The sequence below is a fragment of the Vanellus vanellus genome, assembly GCF_965231255.1.
Source record: "Vanellus vanellus genome assembly, chromosome: 20".
NCBI lineage: Eukaryota > Metazoa > Chordata > Aves > Charadriiformes > Charadriidae > Vanellus > Vanellus vanellus.
In genome coordinates this window covers 1,157,379-1,174,592 of record NC_138925.1, presented here as the reverse complement: position 1 = coordinate 1,174,592, position 17,214 = coordinate 1,157,379, and the positions used below count along the sequence as shown (strand labels likewise).

The following is a 17,214-nucleotide window of genomic DNA, read 5'->3' as shown; positions in this document are numbered from 1 at the left end:
AGAGCAGTAGGAGATCTCTGTCCTTGTGGGGTTTCAAGACATAGGTATACAAAGCCGCAGTCAACCTGATCTAGTGTTGGGAATAGTTCTGCCATGAGGAAGCAGCTGGACAGGAGGTCCCAGAGGTCCTTTCACCAGCCCTGCAGGGATTCTCAGCACTGTGCCTGCTGAACATCGCTTTTCTCCTGGCTGGACTTCAGTCCGGGGATGCCCTTCTACAGAGTGGTACAGGCGCTTGTCCCCTAGCTTTGCAGAGGTCCTGGTTGGCTCCCTGCTGCTCAGCCCAGCTGCAGTGCCCGTTGCCTGCAGGAAAACTTATGGCACTTTGATCTCTTTTACTTGTCTTGAGTGATCTCTCTTACTGACCTTGAGATTGTGTCCTAGATGCTTCCATTGACTTTTGACAGTGCTGAATGGTGGGAGGAAGCCAAACATGAGCCATGGTGGCAAGCAAATCAGTATGCTGTGCAACAGGCCAGATGGTCCTTGCAGCCCATAATCCTGTGTCTGCATACTTTTCACCATGCTCGGCTAACCAGCCCTCTTCAGAGAGGAGTGCAAGTAGCCCTGGGCCACGGGCCAGATCCTACCATTCCCCAAAAGCCTTTTCCTTTCTCTGTTTATCCTTTTTCCCTGGGGGAAGCAGCCACAGAGCAAGGCCAACCCTGTCAGGCCCACCTCGGCACCGCAAAGCAGGGACTCCTGTTGCATGCCTTGGTGCTCCTGGCGTGTTGTCAGCATAGCTCTGGGCACCCTGCTCTGATCCCATCTTATTTATGGCACATTCTTCCTGTCTTCTTCCTACTATTATTGCCTGAAATGTTGTAATTTAGATTCTGGCTGTGTTTGATTGCAAACTCTCCCAATCTACAAATGTCGGTGACAAGCACTACAGCAGCTCATTTACATGCCAAAGTGATCAATCCGGAACTGCTTGTTACACAAGCGAATAAATAAATAACGGATACATTAAAGAATGGGAAACAATCAGCCAAATTAACCAATAGATGTTGAATAACGACAAGCCCTGACATCCTTAACTAAGAACAAGAGTAGGAGGGATGGGACAAGCTTTCCCAGCATTGCCCAGGGCTGTTCAGCGCTCATCTATCTCGTCTCATCCTGTGAGCCAACAGGGATGTGCATCAATTGCCAGGAGACAGTGAGCAAGGGCTGCACTGTGAAATCCTGGCTTTTAAAACCCATACCTGTCTTTGCTTCTCGCACCTGCTCTCTGTAAGCAACTGTCATAGGAATAACACATCCCCGGGGACAGCAATTAAAACATTTTAGACATCGCATGGCAAGTGACCTGGCAGCCTGATTTTCAGCTGACATCTCAGGAAATCCTCCCAGGGCACCTGAACCATCCCGGCTTTTTGTTTCATTGATCGAAACATGGGAGACACCAGAATTCATGCAAACACCATTGCGTTGCAGAGGAAGTTCATCTGCTGGTCTGCAGCACGGGTTGAGCATTTTGGGACAGGCTAGCTCAACAGGGGCGAGATCACAGGTTGCCAGTGAAACGGGCTCGGTTACTGGGGCATCGTTAAGCCACCAGGGACTGCAGAAACATGGATGCTCTGAGATGTCCTGACGTCCTGGTGGGTGCGGGTGGCAGACTGGGATGCTGGTGACTGGCAGCAGAGATGTGTGCGGTACCTGCCAGTACTGCTGATCTCCCACCACCTGCCTTTGTCGCTGTCTCCTGCACAGTGACAGCTAGGTGCTAGCCACCTGATTTATCCTCCTCTGGCAGCTCCTGCCTGTCACCGCTCAGCACCCCAGGGGATGCCCAGCAGGGAAGGCGGCAGAGGAGCATCTCTCCCTGTTGTCTGCTGTCAAGCAGCTCGTGTGTGCCTGCAGGCACTGAGGAGGCAGGCAGGAGGCTTTGCAGGGGTCACTTTTCTTCCATCAAGGGGTGCAAGGCTGGGATAACACTGACAGATCTTGCCTGGCCCCGCCAGGTGGGAGGGCAGCAAGGAGACAGAGGTGCTCCATGGCCCATCCTGAAAGGAGGAGAGCTGATCAGGGTACAATCTGTCTGGAGCAAGGCTGGTCTTGGGTCTTCAACAGGACCAGGAGGCAGTGGCAGGCACCTTAACGATCTAGATGCTCACCAGAGTGGTCAGGTCTCCTCAGGCCCAGGGGTGCCCTCTTTAGGGCTGGTTTTGTGTCCCGCCTGGGGCTCGGCAGAGATCTTACATCCTCTGGCTACTCCAGCATCACCCGCCTTCCCCTCTGCCTTGGGCTTGGCCCTATTTCATGTCATCTGGGGGTCCCCTCCATCATCCTTGCCCCTTCTCCATGCCGGAACCTGATGGTGGTGTTGCGAGTGGGACGCAGCTGGGCCAATATCAACAGGGATAACCTGCCAGGTCTTTGCGACCCCTCACACCTTCCACCAAGGCTGGGTCCTCACTGAGGAAACACCACTTCTACACCCCCCCAGTCTTAGGGGGTGCCAGGCTACTCCCAGCTTGGGGGAATGGCACTCGTGGCCCTACTGGGGCTGTTTGCAGAGGGAGCGGGGTTACTCGGGCTTCTGACGCGTCATTGCTGGGTGCCGAGGCAACGGTGTCCCTGTGCCTGCCCTGCAGCTGGACACGCTGCGGCGCGGCCTCTGGGGACACGGGGGTCCTCGCAAGGGGTCTCCTCCGCCCATGCTTGTGGAGGAGGAAGAGGAGCCCCGATGGGCAGGGGACACCGAGCATGGCTGAGGCAGCGCTGCCACCTCGTGGCGTGTCACCTCGCTGCCGGTGCCACGGCCCTCTCCGTGGTCCCACGGACACGCTGGTGGGAAGGGGAAGGAGGGGTGTGCCGGGTTGGAGGTGTTTTTGTGCCGGCAGTCATGATCTGCACAAGCCTCCCGGATGGCGTCGTGTGGTGCTCATCCACGGGTCCCCACAGCCAGCCGTCCTCTGGAGCTGCAGATGTCCCAGCTGCAGATCAGGAGGAGGAAGATGCTCAGAGGGTGGGAAAGGAAGGCTTGGCTTGAATACCGCAACACTCAAAGTCAAGCGAGTGGGTCTAAGCGCTGATAAGGAGTCTCAAGGACCTGGAGGAGGTGCCACCTGGACCAACACCAGCTTCCAGGAGATGCTGGAAACCTGTAACCAGCTCCCTGTAATTCAGCATTTAAGTGGGGTTAAGGGGACAGGCAGGGACAAAGGACATAGGAGCACCAGGACACAGCCATCGATCAATCCTGGATGAAATGATGGAGTGGTCTCATTTTGGCTGTGTATTAACAAAGGGCAATAGGGCAGAAATACAATTAATGTCCAGAAACACCGTTTTGTGGAAGGTGGGTCTTTTCAAACTCACCTGTCATCTTTTCTTGACACAATTACAGGCCTGGTTGATAGGGGAACTCTGCTGATAAAATAAAATTGCATTTCTTCTGGGCATCTGATTTATTATGGGGTGACATTTTGATTAAAAATGTGTATTATATTGCATTAAGAGGGCATATATTCAATGAATTAAAGACGAGCTCAGTGACAGATCTCCAAAGGTAATTATTAATGGAGATGCACTGATGAGTGAAGTTTTGTCCAGCAAGGGTCTCTGCGGTGGATTTTTGGTCTCACACTAGTCATTCCCCTTTTCAGCTCTTTTGGAAACACTGCAACACCATCCATGGGACCGCTAGAGGTGCCAGGCAGGGGGAAAGGAACTGATGGTTTGCCAGCCTCCCTTGGCTTTGGCACCACCTTGGTCCCAGGCCTGCACACCATCATCTTTCCTTGAACACCCTCCCCTGAGCTCCAGCTGCTGCTGTGTTTGCTCTGGGGACCCCATTACTGTTGTCTCATGAAGGTCAGTGCAGCTGCCACAGGACTGAAAGGTCAATATGGAACAGAAAGCCCCTCCTAGCTGTCCACTGCATCCCTCTTGGGGTGGCCTGGCTGGTCTCCAGGGTCTCAAGGATGTTCACCTGCTGGGGTCATTGCGGCACATCTCATCTCTCTGCTCCCTGCCACGGTGGGGCTTGGATACTGGTGGCATTTTGGGCCTCTATGTGGCAGAGCTGAAAGCACATCCCTGGGCACCTTCCCTGGGCTCGGTGGTAAGAGCCTCTGGCTTTTTAATTTTACAGGGCTGGGTCAGGCCACACACAGGTCCTGGGGTTGCCCAGATCTGGCTGGTGCAAGGCACAGCCACTCAAAGGGGACCAGGAGTGACCTGGGTGCCAGAGACCCCCATCTTCTGCTTTGCTACAGAGACAAGGTTCCCAAACTACTGAAGTGAGGGTAGTCAGAAGGAGATGTCTCATGAAGGATGCTCGAGGCCCTGCTGAGGTGCGCAGACACTGACGGTCCCTTTGCTGGAGCCCTGCTCTGTCAGGGTGTGGCACCAAGGTGGGCATCTGGAGGGGTCAGCCCCCAACAGCAGTGATGACAAGGCTGCGTACCAGTGACAGCCATGCTCTGCCCATCGCCCAGACTGGGAGCCATCAAGAGTGATCCCTGGACCCTGCCAAGCGGCCGTGCTACCAAGTGCTCACAGCAGCTGTCCCCTCCTGCAGTGACAGAGCTGGGGCATGCCTTTGGGCACCCCCCACCTTTTTGTTGCTTCGTGCCCAGTCACCACTGGTCCCTGCAGCAGGGACTGTGCTACTGGGCCAGCCTGGGAGCCCTGTGGTCCTGCACTTATGCTGACCAAGCTGTTCCCTGAGCGTGACCAGCACAACCAGGGTCAAGCACGGAAAGGGGAACAAGTTTCTCTCTCATGCAGAGAAAGTGAAACTTTGTACTTCTCTTTCCCAACCAGGCAAACCAGCGGGCATGCAAGTACATCCCCCCACCCTGCTCCTCTTCCTCCCTGCTCCCAAGGAAGAGTTTCCAGCAAACAGAGCTGCTGCTCAGACTGGTCTGTCTTCAGCCCCAGCAAGGAGGTAAGTCACCCCGAGCAGCTAGGGACACAAACCACCTCTGCCACCGCTCTCCAGTCCTTGTTCCCTGTCCCCCTCCTTTCTTCAATTCCCCCCTCCACAGGGGTTTAAAGTAGGAAAAGGGGGAGAAGATGATGTGGGGGAGGGAGGGGACTGCCGGAATCTGTCCTTGCTCCATGTGGTTGTGGACATCACTGGGCTCTGAAGGCTTGTCCCAGGCTAGTACTCCAGGTTTTGGGGTAGGTCTGCATGCTCAGGACATCCCTTCTTTCTCCCAGCTCTGTGTGTTGGAGATCTGGATCCCTTTTGCCTGTTTATCCCTTTCCTGTTTATCCCTCCTCTCTCAAGCCTCTGCACCCCTTCCTCACTTGTGCTCTCCATCCCATGGGACCACTGCTCTGTACATCAGTGCTTGCTCCCCCAACACTAGAAGAAGCACCCTCTGCATGCATCTGACATGCAACCACATATCCCCAGGGCATGCACCAAAGGATTTGTGCTGTGCACCACACGGCTTTCCAATCCCGCAGCCCCACCATAGGCACATGTCAGAGATTTTCAGTAACATCCATGATTTCAGATCACGCAAGGAAACTGCCTCAAAATCCTTCCATGAAGCTATTTTCACCATTGCATATGGTGTCCAGCTATCTTTATTGGACAACACATGGGTGGTGTGGTAGATCTGTGCATGCATCTGATGAGAGTGCTTGTGTGTCTGTGTCCAAGGTGTGCCTATGTGTTTGTTGCGTGCTTGCCTCCATCCCTGATCCCTCCACTCCTGTGCTTGCAGGCAGGATGCAAATTGGGCTTTGGCTGGCGACCACCACTCTGGCAGCAGTGCTGGGCATGGTCCTGCCCGAGGATGGTTTGTGTTGGGCACCGGCTGGCAAGGATGGCTTCCCAGGAATCCCTGGCCTTGATGGGAGGCCAGGGCAGAAGGGTGACATGGGAGAACCAGGTAAGGAGGAGCCAGGGATGTGTGGTGTGGGTGGCCTGGGAGCCTTAGGCTTCTTGGTAGAAGCATCATGGGCTGTGGGAGCAGCTCGGGAGATGCCAGATGTGCATGAACTGCTCCTCCTCACCACGTCTCCCCAGGGAAATCAGCACAGAGGACAGGCATCCGGGGACTCAAAGGGGATACAGGCGAGCCAGGACCTCCTGGCGTCCCAGGGAACCAGGGCTACCACGGCCCACCTGGCCCCCCCGGACTCCCAGGCCAGCCAGGGCCGATGGGGGTCAAGGGGAAAGTTGGCAATATCCTGGATCAACCACGTCCTGCCTTCTCTGCCTCGCGGAAGTCCCCACCATCCATGGGCAGGACGGTAGTGTTCGACAACATCATCACCAACCAGGAGAGCTCCTACAGCCCCCAGACCGGGGAGTTCACCTGCCGCATCCCTGGGCTCTACTACTTCGCCTACCAAGTGGTCTCCAGCGGGGACCTCTGCCTGAGCATCACCAAGAACAGGGAGCGTGTGGTCAGCTTCTGTGACTACAACAGCCGTGACCTCCTGCAGGTGAACTCAGGCAGCAGCGTGCTCAGCCTGGCTGTGGGCGACCAGGTCTCCATAAGCACTGACCCTGCCAGGGGCAGCATGATTTACAGCGGCTCCGAGGCAGACAGCGTCTTCAGCGGCTTCATGCTCTTCCCGCAGACGGGCTGATGGACCACCAGTCCAGACCTGCTTAGCACCAGAGCAACGCGGTGTGCATGTCTGCATGTGTTTTCACCCTAGGGTGGTCTTATATCGCAGCAAATGGGGACAACGCAGGAGCCACCAGCTGGATCCTGTGCTTACACCAGTGTCACAAAGTGGCCAGGCATTGAGCCTGCATGCTCCATCCTGGAGGCAGAGGACTCCTGGTTCCAGCAGCCCTGTCTCCTCCTGGGATCCCACACCGGAGGTGTCCCATTGTCACTGGGGCCATTCACCAGCTTTGGCTCTTTGCTCCCGAGTGGGAAATCAACTGCGTGCCACTGCTGCTACACTAACCATTGCAAACGCCTATCTGGCACTGGGCCACTACTGCCTCTAACATCTTTCCTATCAGTATAAATAAACCTTTCTTTCATGACAGTCACTTGGGTTTTCGTTCCTATTCATGTGTCTTCCCCAAATGTCCTGGGCCCATTCCCAAGCTGCCCAGGCAAATAAGCGATCCCAGCTTGCCCCGGGCCAAGCACAGACCCCAACTGCAAAGGCAGAAGGACAGGAGGGAACTTAGTGTACAAACAGAGCTGGCACTTACAGGGAGGAATGGGAAATCTCTGGGATCAGCCTATGTGTGTCCTTTCTCTGACGAGTCCACGCTAGCTGTCCTGTACAAGGATAAGTACAGGCAGCAGATCATGCACCTCACCTGCACGGTCCTCTCTTGGTACCCAAACTCTCCCAGGAAGGGGAAAGGCAGCTGTAGTCCTCCAGCCTCACGGCCAGGAGGGACACGGACATGAGGGGGACTGATGGGGTTGTGGGGTGATGCTCTTCTTTCTTTGGCTTGAGGTAAGACTAGTGGGAAGTAGGGCAGGCATTGGGCAGGCAGAAAGCATCAGGGAAGTCACACAGGTGCCGTACCCTGGGGCTGCTGCTCAGAGGAGCTGCTCCATACACACCAGGCAGCCAAATGTCTCCGTTCCTGCAGCACTGAGGAGGAGGCAAGGTCACCTGCGAGGATCAACACCCTGACCAGGGATGCTGGGGCCCTGGTGAATGCAGCACCCAGCAGAGCTGGTGGAGCCTAGGGCAAGGTGCAGAGAGGACAACCAACCTGTAGGTCAGAAACCTACAGGAGAAAACCTACAGGAGAAATATCCTTCAGTCCCATTGCCTAGGGGTGCATCTTCTCCCATCAGAGCCAGGCAATGACTTTGCACCAGCCCTTCCTTGCACAGGCAGCTCTGGCTCCACGGACCTGACATGAGACTCTGCTCCCCATCCGTGCACTGCCCTTCTGCTCAGAAATGAGTTAAGGATGGGTGAAAGGCAGGTGATTTGTGGAGGGCTAGTCCCCGCGGTGGCTCTGGGGGGATTGTGGCACATCCCTTGGCAGAGGCTCATCCCACCTCTGTCCTTCCAGCCCCTGCTGCTGCAGTGGCACAAGCGCGGGTCTCGCTGGACAGCCAGGAAAGTGCTTGCTCAGAGGAAACAATCAGGCAGAAGGATGTGAAACTCAGCTGGGGGGCAGCTGGGCATCCTGGGTCCCCAAGGGCTCTTTCCTAACTCTGTGACTTCCTCCAGGAGGGTGTCACGGAGAGTCACCCACGCCGTGCTGTGCCGGCAGGCAGTGCTCACAACAGCCAGAGGGCTCAGCAGCGCAGGATCCCGTGCCCTGCTTCCCTCTCCAGAGGTAAGAGGTGCTGTAGGGTCCATCTCTTTGGGGCGGTCTGCATGGGGACTGGTGGTCCAGCAGCATGGCAGAGTGCTGGGCTGTGTGAGAGGAGGAGAAGGTGACAGAGAGACTGCCAGGCTGCACACATGCCGTGGCGGGGGATGCACGCTCGTCCTTGCTGGGGGAAGGCCCAGTCCCCTGGGCCAGGCACTGTCCCAGGAGTTTTACAGCCTTGATCCTGATGGGCAGAGCCGGGAAGGTCAGGCTGTTGCTGGGGGAGGGGTGAGATCGGCTGGGCCCAGGGAGCTCCAGCCTCAGTGCAGCATGGTGCAACGATCTTCAGGGGCACATGCATCTGCAGGCGGTTTGGGACACTGGACCAGGATCACCTGGAGCTGGCTATGGGTATTGCAACACCCATGACTCCAACCAGACTGAAAGTCCAACCCCTCCTTGTGCCATCAGGGGCTGCCCTGGGGGTGGTAATGAGCCCAGGGTCCTTCTCCACATATCCATCTCCCCACCGCCTGGCAATTGGTATGGGGTGGGACACTGAGGGCACAGCTATAACAGCCAGATGCTCCTGGTGCAGTCAGCCTCATAGCACAGTACCTACTTTGCCACCATGGCCTGGAAACCATCCCGCTGTGATCCCTCACCCCAGTACCTTCTTTCCCTTTCCATACTCCAGAGCACCAAAATGGGGCAGAGCTTCTGGGTGCAGCTCCATCTGGCCCTCATCCTCCTGCTCCTGAATCTGGGGTCTGTGACTGGAGATGCCCCTCACAGCTGCTATGGGATTCCAGGCTTGCCAGGCATGCCAGGTGTACCAGGCAAGGATGGCCGGGATGGGCTGAAGGGAGCCAAAGGCGAGCCAGGTGAGTGAGCAAGGCGGGGAACCACGCAGGCTGTTAAAGGGGGGCCATTGAGTCCTCCATGGCTGGTCTGCCTGGGTTTGCAGACCGTGGAGAGAAACCTCTGTGGACAGGGCAGGAGGAGAGGAGGCTGGAGAGAGGCAACAAGCCTCTCCTGCCCAAAGGAAGAGGCTGGAGGAATCTCTTCCTGCACCCTGGCATTGACACTGACTCTCTTTCACTCCCCACCACCCCACAGGCATCCCGGCTTCTCCTGCAACACAAGGGCCCAAGGGCAAGAAAGGGGAACCAGGCAGCCCTGGCTTGCCAGGCAAGACTGGCCCCATGGGTCCCCCTGGTCCTCCTGGAGACCCTGGGATGATGGGCATGGCTGGAGAGCCAGGTATGCCGGGTAGCTACAAGCAGAAGCACCAATCAGCATTTTCAGTGACAAGGCAGACCAGCGAGCACCCCTTGAAGAATGTCCCTGTGGTGTTCAACCACGTTATCACCAACACCAACCACGACTACAACACCACCACGGGCAAGTTCACCTGCAAGATCCCTGGTCTCTACTACTTTGTCTTCCATGCCTCACAGACAGCCAACCTCTGCGTCATCCTGTACAAGAATGAGATCAAGATGGCCAGCTTTTGTGACCACAAGACCAACACCATGCAAGTCAGCTCTGGTGGAATCCTCCTCCACCTGGGTGCTGGGAACCAGGTCTGGCTGGCGGTGAATGACTACAGTGGCATGGTGGGCATCAGCAACTCTGACAGCATCTTCTCGGGGTTCCTGCTCTTCCCAGACTAGAGGACCACCAGAGCCCACCCCAGCACACCAGCCTCTTCTCCCTGTCCTGCAAATGCTGCTGCTTACCTCCAGGCTGTTGCCAATGCTCCAGGTTTCTCTGCTGGGTGGGAAGCCCCAGTGAGGGGATCGGCCCTAGCTTCCAGCCGCAAAGCCCTTGCCTGGGGACTAAGGACAGGCAGTTGCTGAACGGGGGCAACAGGCACGTCTGGATGCATCTGCACCCAGAGTGACCATGCCAAGCCCCTGGGGTCCTGTTGGCACTGCCATGTGCATCCACCCTGATAACCCCACATTACCTTCTGCTGGAGCCAGAGGTCTCTCTGTGCCTTTCCCCTTCCCACCTAGTTTGCACCAGGGACAGCCAGGTGTCCTGGAACAGGCTTGCAACAGCACCTTTGCTGTGATCTGGCTGTGGAAAGTCTCAATAAATCCTTCCCCAGTGCTCCTGGCCCAGCATCTTTTTTCCTCTGTGACTTAGTACCTTGCAGGTGGACCCCACGTGTGGCCGGACAGATGTGGTGTGCGTGTGTGCATGACGCCTGGATGTCCGGGCGGCATCAGAACATCTCTGAGCCCTCGCTGGCTTGGCCGTGCTCAGCACCCATGCTCATTACACACCATTCTCCACCCTGGCTTTGCTCAGAAGGGTAGGACCCCCAGGTGCACTGGCTGCAGGGAGGGGACAGTTCCTATGCCTGTGCACACAGCCCCCCCACAAGGGAGGACCAAGACTACCCCAGGCGAGGGTCCTGGTACTTCCCTTCTCCTCCAAGTGGATGCAATTCAGTTGCAGAGGGCCACAGACCACACAACAAACCCCATAGCCATGCCTCTGGTTGCTGGGACTCTCAGGGTCCCAGTCTCACCAGGGACACGGCAGGGGAAGCACTGGCTTCCCTGAGCCAGACTAAAGGAGCTCATGGCTGTGGAGGCTACAGAACCCATCAAAACCCAATGGAGATTCCTCCTGGTGGCACACATCATACAGTAGAAAAGGAGGTCATCTCCCCTGAACATCCTGTGCTTCAATTCCACAAGGTATCAGCAGAAAGCAGGACTGGAAATGCTTTTACCACAGGGTGAAATCACTTCCCATCCGCAACATTTAGGAGATCCTGGGGTACAGATTCAAGATGATGGATGCTGAGACCTTGTAGCATCTTTTGGGCCTGCTGGTACCACCCAGCAGAGCTGAGCATGTGTGGAGAAGCCTGAGGGATGCTATGTAAGCACATGCACATTTCTGCAGTCCTGATGGGTTACCCCAAACTTGTCTGGAGTTCCCGGCAGCATTCCCCAGAGCAAGCACACCTGAGCAGGACCCAGGGACCATGCAGGGCAAAGCAAACACACCTCTGCTCCCCAGGGCCAGAGCTGTATGCCTGAGGGGCCCCAGGATGCTGTTTGGGGACAGCATGTCCTGCTGAGCTGACGGACAGCATTGGTGGCGGATATGAAAGTGCCACTGAAGAAAGGGCAAAAGCTAAAGATAAAAAAGGGATGTGGCCCAGATCCTTTCACAATAACCCTTGCAGCAAACTTCTGCTTCTCCTCATGGTCATTTCCAAGCAGGACGCTGGTGTGTCCTGGTCCGTCTCTCCGCCCGTGCAACAAGAAGCTCAAGGTAAGAGCACGACATCAGCAAGCCTAAGCCCCAGTTCTCCCCTCTAGGTAGAAGCACACAGGGAACCTGGGAGCACCAGGGTGACAGTCACCCCCTGCCTGACTGGCACTTCACTGTGGCTTGGGGCAGAAGAGAAAGGGGGCTGCTTGTCTGGGGATGGTGGAGATCTCTGATGGAACCCTGACCCCTCCTGCTCCACCTGGGGGAAGACGGAGATGGAAAGGGGAGATGGCAAAGGACCAGAGGGGTGATCAGGGACTGAGCATCAGTCTGAAAGGTTCCCTGGGAGTGCTCTCCTGTGCTGAGATACTCTTGTCGTCTGCCTGGGCCCTGGCTGGGAGCCTGTGATTGGTCCTGCATCCAAATCAGAGCTTCTGTGGCTGAAGGATCCAACTTATTGTCTTATTTTCCTGCTGGCACCAGAGTTTCAGTGCTGGGAAAGTCCACCTGAGGCCAGAGAGTGTGGATGGGGTGATGCGATGTGCAGATGCAGCCCCCAAATGCCCAGTGCTTACCACACATGCACCTGCACCAGGAGCTGGGAGGAGGAGCTGAGCTGTGGGATGCAGGGAGGGCAGATGGAAGATGGGACCCCAGGGACTGGAAGCCCAGACAACTGTCCCAATAAGGCTAGTTAGATGCAGAAATGCTTCTAGGATGAAGCAGGCGTGTGGCAGGGCACAATGGGATCCCGCAGCGGTTAGGAAGGCAGATTTGGAGATTTCATTGCCGTCCTCAAGGACCAAAGCTGTCCCTCGGGTGTGCTGGTGGAAAGCAAGAGCTATCTTCTTGCAGATGATGAAACTGCTCTGGCCTGGGGAAGGATTTTACCCTGCAGGTGTGGTCCTAAGGTGGGATGGAGAATTTCTCCTCTGAGGCAGCAGTGGGAACTCAGAGCAGTAGGGACCTGCAGAGCATGCCCGTGGCAACAGCACAGCCAGGCTGGACATCATACCTCTGGGACAGGTTAACCTGTTCCCAGATATTCATGTGGCTGTGGGCATTTGTAAACTAGTAATTTAAGAGTGACAAGAGAGTGACAAGCCCTCTTGTGCCCAAATGGAGCTGGTCCCTCCGAGGCCATCAGGAGATCAGATTTGGCTCAGATTTTGGCAGTAGGATGTTTTCCTTCCCTGATGGTATTACCCAGAAGTGCTTCTAGTCATCGTCTTCCAGAGCAGCACAGAGTGCCTTCCCCATCCCTCCCACTGCCCAAGACAAGCCCCTCAACAATCTTCTGTGCTCCAGCAGATGCAGACCACGTGGGTGATGCTGATCTGCCTGGCTGGTGGGCAGCTTTCAAGTGCCACACTCTGCAAGACCTATGGATCCATCCCAGGCATCCCAGGGTCACCAGGACAGCCTGGCAGCAATGGCAGAGACGGGGAGAATGGCCAAAAGGGCGCACGAGGTAAGGAGGAGGCTGCAGGTGTGTAAATTGTAATTTTGTGAGTACCAAGAGCAGGAAAAGGCAATGCCAGGCACATGGTCCTGGGAAAGCAATCTGTTTTCCACCAGTCCCTTTGGGTATTATCAGGTGGGGATGATGCTTGGAGACAGAAGGGGCTGGACAGACTGAAGAACCTCAAGGAACTTGGGGATGGAGGGTGCACAAGAGAAAAGGGTGTCACAACTGCTGGGTGGGCAGGGGTCTTCATTGATCCGCACCCCAGCACAGCAGTTTCCTTCCCAGTGCCCCCTCTGCAGATCTGTGGTGCTCGATTGCAATCACAATGACTTCATCCTACTTTCTAGGTCCCCCTGGCCAGGTGGAGCACGAAGGAGACGTGGGGGAGACGGGAGACCCAGGAGAGCCGGGGCACCCTGGGAAGATTGGCCCCAGGGGCCCCCCAGGTTCAAAGGGATTACCAGGTCCCATGGGACTCCCCGGCCCTCAGGGAGACTCTGGTGACTACAAGGCCACCCTCAAGTCTGCCTTTTCTGCTGCCAGGACCATCGGCTCCTACCCACGCCGGGACCACCCTGTCCGCTTTGACCGCATCATCACCAATGAGAAGGGCCACTATGAGAACCGGTATGGCCGCTTCAACTGCCGAGTCCCAGGCATCTACTACTTCACCTACCACGTCACCTCCAGGAGCAACCTGTGCCTCAGTGTGAAAAAGGGCCGGGGTGGCAGCAAGGGCGAGAAGGTGGTGACCTTCTGTGACTATGTGCACAGCAGCTACCAGGTCACCACGGGTGGTGTGGTCCTCAAGATGGAAGTGAATGAGTCTGTCTGGTTGGAGCCAACAGAGAAGAACTCTCTGGTGGGGATTGAAGGGTCTGACAGCATCTTCTCTGGCTTCCTGATCTTCCCTGAGGCTTAATCTGCTGATGGTGTCTCTCTGCAGCCCTTCCCCTGCTGCTGGCTGGCCCCTGTAGGGCTGGGGACTCCCCTGGAAATGACTCTTTCCTCCAGATTCGGTGCCCTAAGCCTGTTGCTGCTTATCTTGCACATTAAATGACAGCTCCTTGTGCTGCTGGTTCCTTCCTGCCTAGGATTTGCCTCTTTCCCCCCAAATAATGCTCAGATACCCAGGGCATTGACTCCCGCACCCCTGGGTGCAGTCTGGGCTCATTAGTATCTCATTACCACCAAGCAGAGCCCAGCAATTCATGCAGTTCCTGCTGCAGCCCACGCTGAGTATCTCCTTGCAGAGCCACCCACAGAAGGTCCCAGCCCAGGGTTAGGAAAATGCAGAGCCTGGTCTCTAGTTGGGGGGGCGGGACACACAATATAATGGGAAATTGGGGCCACTGGGTACTGGTGGTAGATGAAGAGATGCTGGAGAAGGTGCTCTACTGGAGAACCCTGGGGCTGGTGGAAGCCAACCTCTCAGACTTTCTTTTTTTTTTTTTTTGGAGTGGTGATGACAATAATATCCACAGAAGCTTGACAAAGCTTGTGAAAACATGAGCCAGATGTACGTGGGGAAGCCACAGCTTGATGCCATGATGGAAGAGGTGTGGGGCACGTGGCTATCCCCTGGTGCAGGTGGGCAGGGTCCAGAGCAGCCCCGTAACCCCAGCAGAGGACCGACGTGCAAGTCCTACAGCACAGCCAAGCCCCCTTGGAGATCCAAGGACCTCCAGATGAGTAAAAACTGAGGACCCCAAGGATGTCCCCATCCCTGGGGCAGGTGACAATCAAGCATTGCACCTGGGTGGGGGTTTGCCTACAGCCCCCAGGCCAGCCGTGGCAGGCGGTACCAAGAGCTGTGGGGTGTGAAGCTGTGAGAGTGTACACGGGGTGTTCAGGTTGTAGGAGCAGGAGGTTTTTGTGGGGATCTGGGATTTGAAAGGGGCTGGCTGAAGGAGGCCGTGATAAAAGGGGGGAGTAGGATATGGGCTGGCATTAATGAAGCATCATTACTGAGCTCTCGGGGCCTCCTTAGTGGTCCAGGGCCCCACAGCTCTGGGCTGCACAGGTATCTCCCTGCCCCAGCACGACAGTGCCTGGCACTGGTGCGGCCAGCTTGAAGGCTCCAGCATCTGTCCGGTATGATTTGCCGGCAGGTGGCACTGGAGACCGGATCAGCTCTCTCCTCACCGTCCCCATCCCACAGGCGGGGAGGGCAAAGCTTGCAGGGACCGGGCAGAAGTGTGAGGCTCAACTCTGCCTTGCCCAAAACGTCTGGGAGGAGGCACCGGGCAGGATTAGTGCCGCCTTTTGCAGTCCTGTGCTGATGTTTTGTCCTTGCCACCTCGCCACTTGGTCCTTCACCCTACAAAATCTGTGGCTCTTGTCCACAGGAGTGCAGCCACTTGATGTCCCCAGACCTCTACCTCCTGTCAGAAAGTCGGGGCGGAGATATTCGATGTTGCATCCCAAAGCTCTCCCTGTGCAGGACCACTGAGCTGCTTTGAAAATGCAGCTGCAACTTTCATGCCATTTTGCAGCTGGAGATGCAGCATCCCAAATAAAACTGGGTCAGCAGGGCAGGTGGAGGAAAGAGTAAGTATTTGACCCCCAAAACAGAGGCTGGTCACCATACACCAGCTAATTCTCCTGAACCCTCAGTGGGTCTGCAAGAGACACCAAAAAAATGAGCAGTCAATACGCTGGAGGACAGGGCTGCTGTTCAAAGAGCCTTGACAAGCTGGAGGAATGAGCTGGAAGGAACCCACTGACATTTAACAGAGACAAATGCAAAGTCCTTCCTCCGGCATGGGATAACCCCACGCAGTAGGACAGATGGGGGGCAGGAGGAAGCTTTGCAGGATGGGATCTGGGATGCTGGTGGACAGGACAGCGAGTTGAAGCTTTCTGCCTTTCTGAGTAACTGATGTAATCATTTTGAACTTTATAAAAGCTCTTTGTCAGGACCTCTTTTGGAGTGGAGCTGTTTTTATTTTTAAAGCTAATGTCTGACCTAACACCAGCACCAGCCAAAGGGTTTCTAGGGCCTTGGCTGTACCTGGAGAGGGCCAGAGGGCAGTGCAGGTACCAACTGCCTCTAAAGTGCAGCTCACTGTGCTTACGCAGCCAGAAAACAGAGGTGCACAGGGCATTGCTTCCTCCTGTGGGTCTCAGCCAGCAATGGCCCAGCAATGCCACCTCAGACATTAGCTCCATGGGACAGCAGCTGTCTGCTCCCTTGAAGCTGCCACTGCACAGGCCATGGAGCAGCACACCCCTCAGGTATCCAAAATGGATGAGAAAAGGGGTCCAGGGGGCCATGAGTGGCTGGGGTGGGTGGTGGTCCATGCAACGTCACCGTTCAGTTCTTCCAGGGCCGCTCAGTGTGGGTGGTGGGTTTCTGAGCCTGAAGGAAGCCCTAAAGCCCCAAGCCCTCAAAGAAAGAGGCACCACCCCAGGGCAGCTGGAGAGGACCTCCTCCTCCCAAGTTATTACTGTGCTCATTGGGGCTGGAACTGAAATGCAGGTGCCCCCTCCCATGGGACCATCCACAGCAGGAGCCTGGACTGCTGCCCTGTGGGAGAAACCCTCTGCAAGGTCCTCAGTGGTGCTCAGGACCGCAGCAAGAAAGGATAGCTAGGTGCAGTGCTGCCTGTCACACGTTGCCTGCTTGGTGTAGGACTGTTACAACCCTGCTCTCAAACCTCCCTCACCCCACACAGCGCTGCGTAATTAATTATTCCAGGCAAAACAAAGCAACCTTGGAACAACACAACCATTAACAGGAGAGTTGGAGAGAAACCTATTGCAGGATCAGGTGCAGCCTGGTGGTGAGGACACCAGATAGGAGAAGCTCCGTATTCACTGTCTCTCAGGGAAAGGACCAATTTGCATCATTAATTAATGCTTTACCAGTGTCCCAGTGCTCTGTGCGTGCTCGCTCTGCCCTGCGTGCGCTGCCCTTGTGCTCACCCACACCAGCCTGTGCACGCTCACGCTCCGCACACGCGCGAGCTCACCCCGCTCCGCGTGTGCACTCGCCGCTCTGGGTGCACTCTCGCCCCACGCTCAGCCCACGCTGTGACACGCGTGTTCTGCTCCTCTTCTCTCCCTTCTGATTTTTCTTTTTTTCATTTTAACGGCCCCACAGGTGAAACTGGAGCAGCAGCACCTCCTCGTGGTCAACCCAGAGAAGCCGTAGGGCTTCACCAGGTGGTGCTGTGACTCTCGGCTGCGGAGTTGAGCCTCCGCCAAGGTCTGGGATGTGACCAGACAGAGGCCACCAGATGCTCAGCAGATGCTCTGGTTGAAGTTGAGGCGGGTG

The 17,214-nt window shown here is 56.1% G+C and overlaps 3 protein-coding genes across 3 annotated transcripts; all 3 read left to right on the top strand.

Moving 5' to 3' along the window:
• Nucleotides 1-4,860: 4,860 nt before the first annotated feature.
• Nucleotides 4,861-6,970, top strand: C1QA (complement C1q A chain). The gene is made up of 3 exons (XM_082493610.1): nt 4,861-4,903; nt 5,694-5,861; nt 5,999-6,970. Exons 2-3 carry the CDS (start codon nt 5,699-5,701, stop codon nt 6,565-6,567), a joined length of 732 nt encoding a protein of 243 aa, XP_082349736.1. The 5' UTR covers nt 4,861-4,903; nt 5,694-5,698; the 3' UTR covers nt 6,568-6,970.
• A 1,173-nt stretch (nt 6,971-8,143) lies between these two features.
• On the top strand, nt 8,144-10,196 carry C1QC (complement C1q C chain). The gene is made up of 3 exons (XM_082493608.1): nt 8,144-8,251; nt 8,925-9,111; nt 9,347-10,196. The coding sequence occupies exons 2-3, from the start codon at nt 8,934-8,936 to the stop codon at nt 9,901-9,903; spliced, it is 735 nt and encodes a 244-aa protein (XP_082349734.1). The 5' UTR covers nt 8,144-8,251; nt 8,925-8,933; the 3' UTR covers nt 9,904-10,196.
• Nucleotides 10,197-12,778: 2,582 nt separating this feature from the next.
• C1QB (complement C1q B chain) lies at nt 12,779-14,011 on the top strand (the record flags this gene model as incomplete). The annotated part of the gene is made up of 2 exons (XM_082493609.1): nt 12,779-12,938; nt 13,283-14,011. 2 exons carry the CDS (start codon nt 12,779-12,781, stop codon nt 13,855-13,857), a joined length of 735 nt encoding a protein of 244 aa, XP_082349735.1. The 3' UTR covers nt 13,858-14,011.
• Between the last annotated feature and the right edge of the window lie 3,203 nt (nt 14,012-17,214).

Excerpts from the sequence above, each read along its gene's own strand:
- C1QC (XM_082493608.1), top strand. The coding sequence starts at position 8,934 with ATGGGGCAGAGCTTCTGGGTGCAGCTCCATCTGGCCCTCATCCTCCTG. Across the intron at positions 9,112-9,346 it reads GGGAGCCAAAGGCGAGCCAG|GCATCCCGGCTTCTCCTGCA; the intron begins GTGAGTGAGCAA and ends ACCACCCCACAG.
- C1QA (XM_082493610.1), top strand. The coding sequence starts at position 5,699 with ATGCAAATTGGGCTTTGGCTGGCGACCACCACTCTGGCAGCAGTGCTG. Across the intron at positions 5,862-5,998 it reads GGGTGACATGGGAGAACCAG|GGAAATCAGCACAGAGGACA; the intron begins GTAAGGAGGAGC and ends ACGTCTCCCCAG.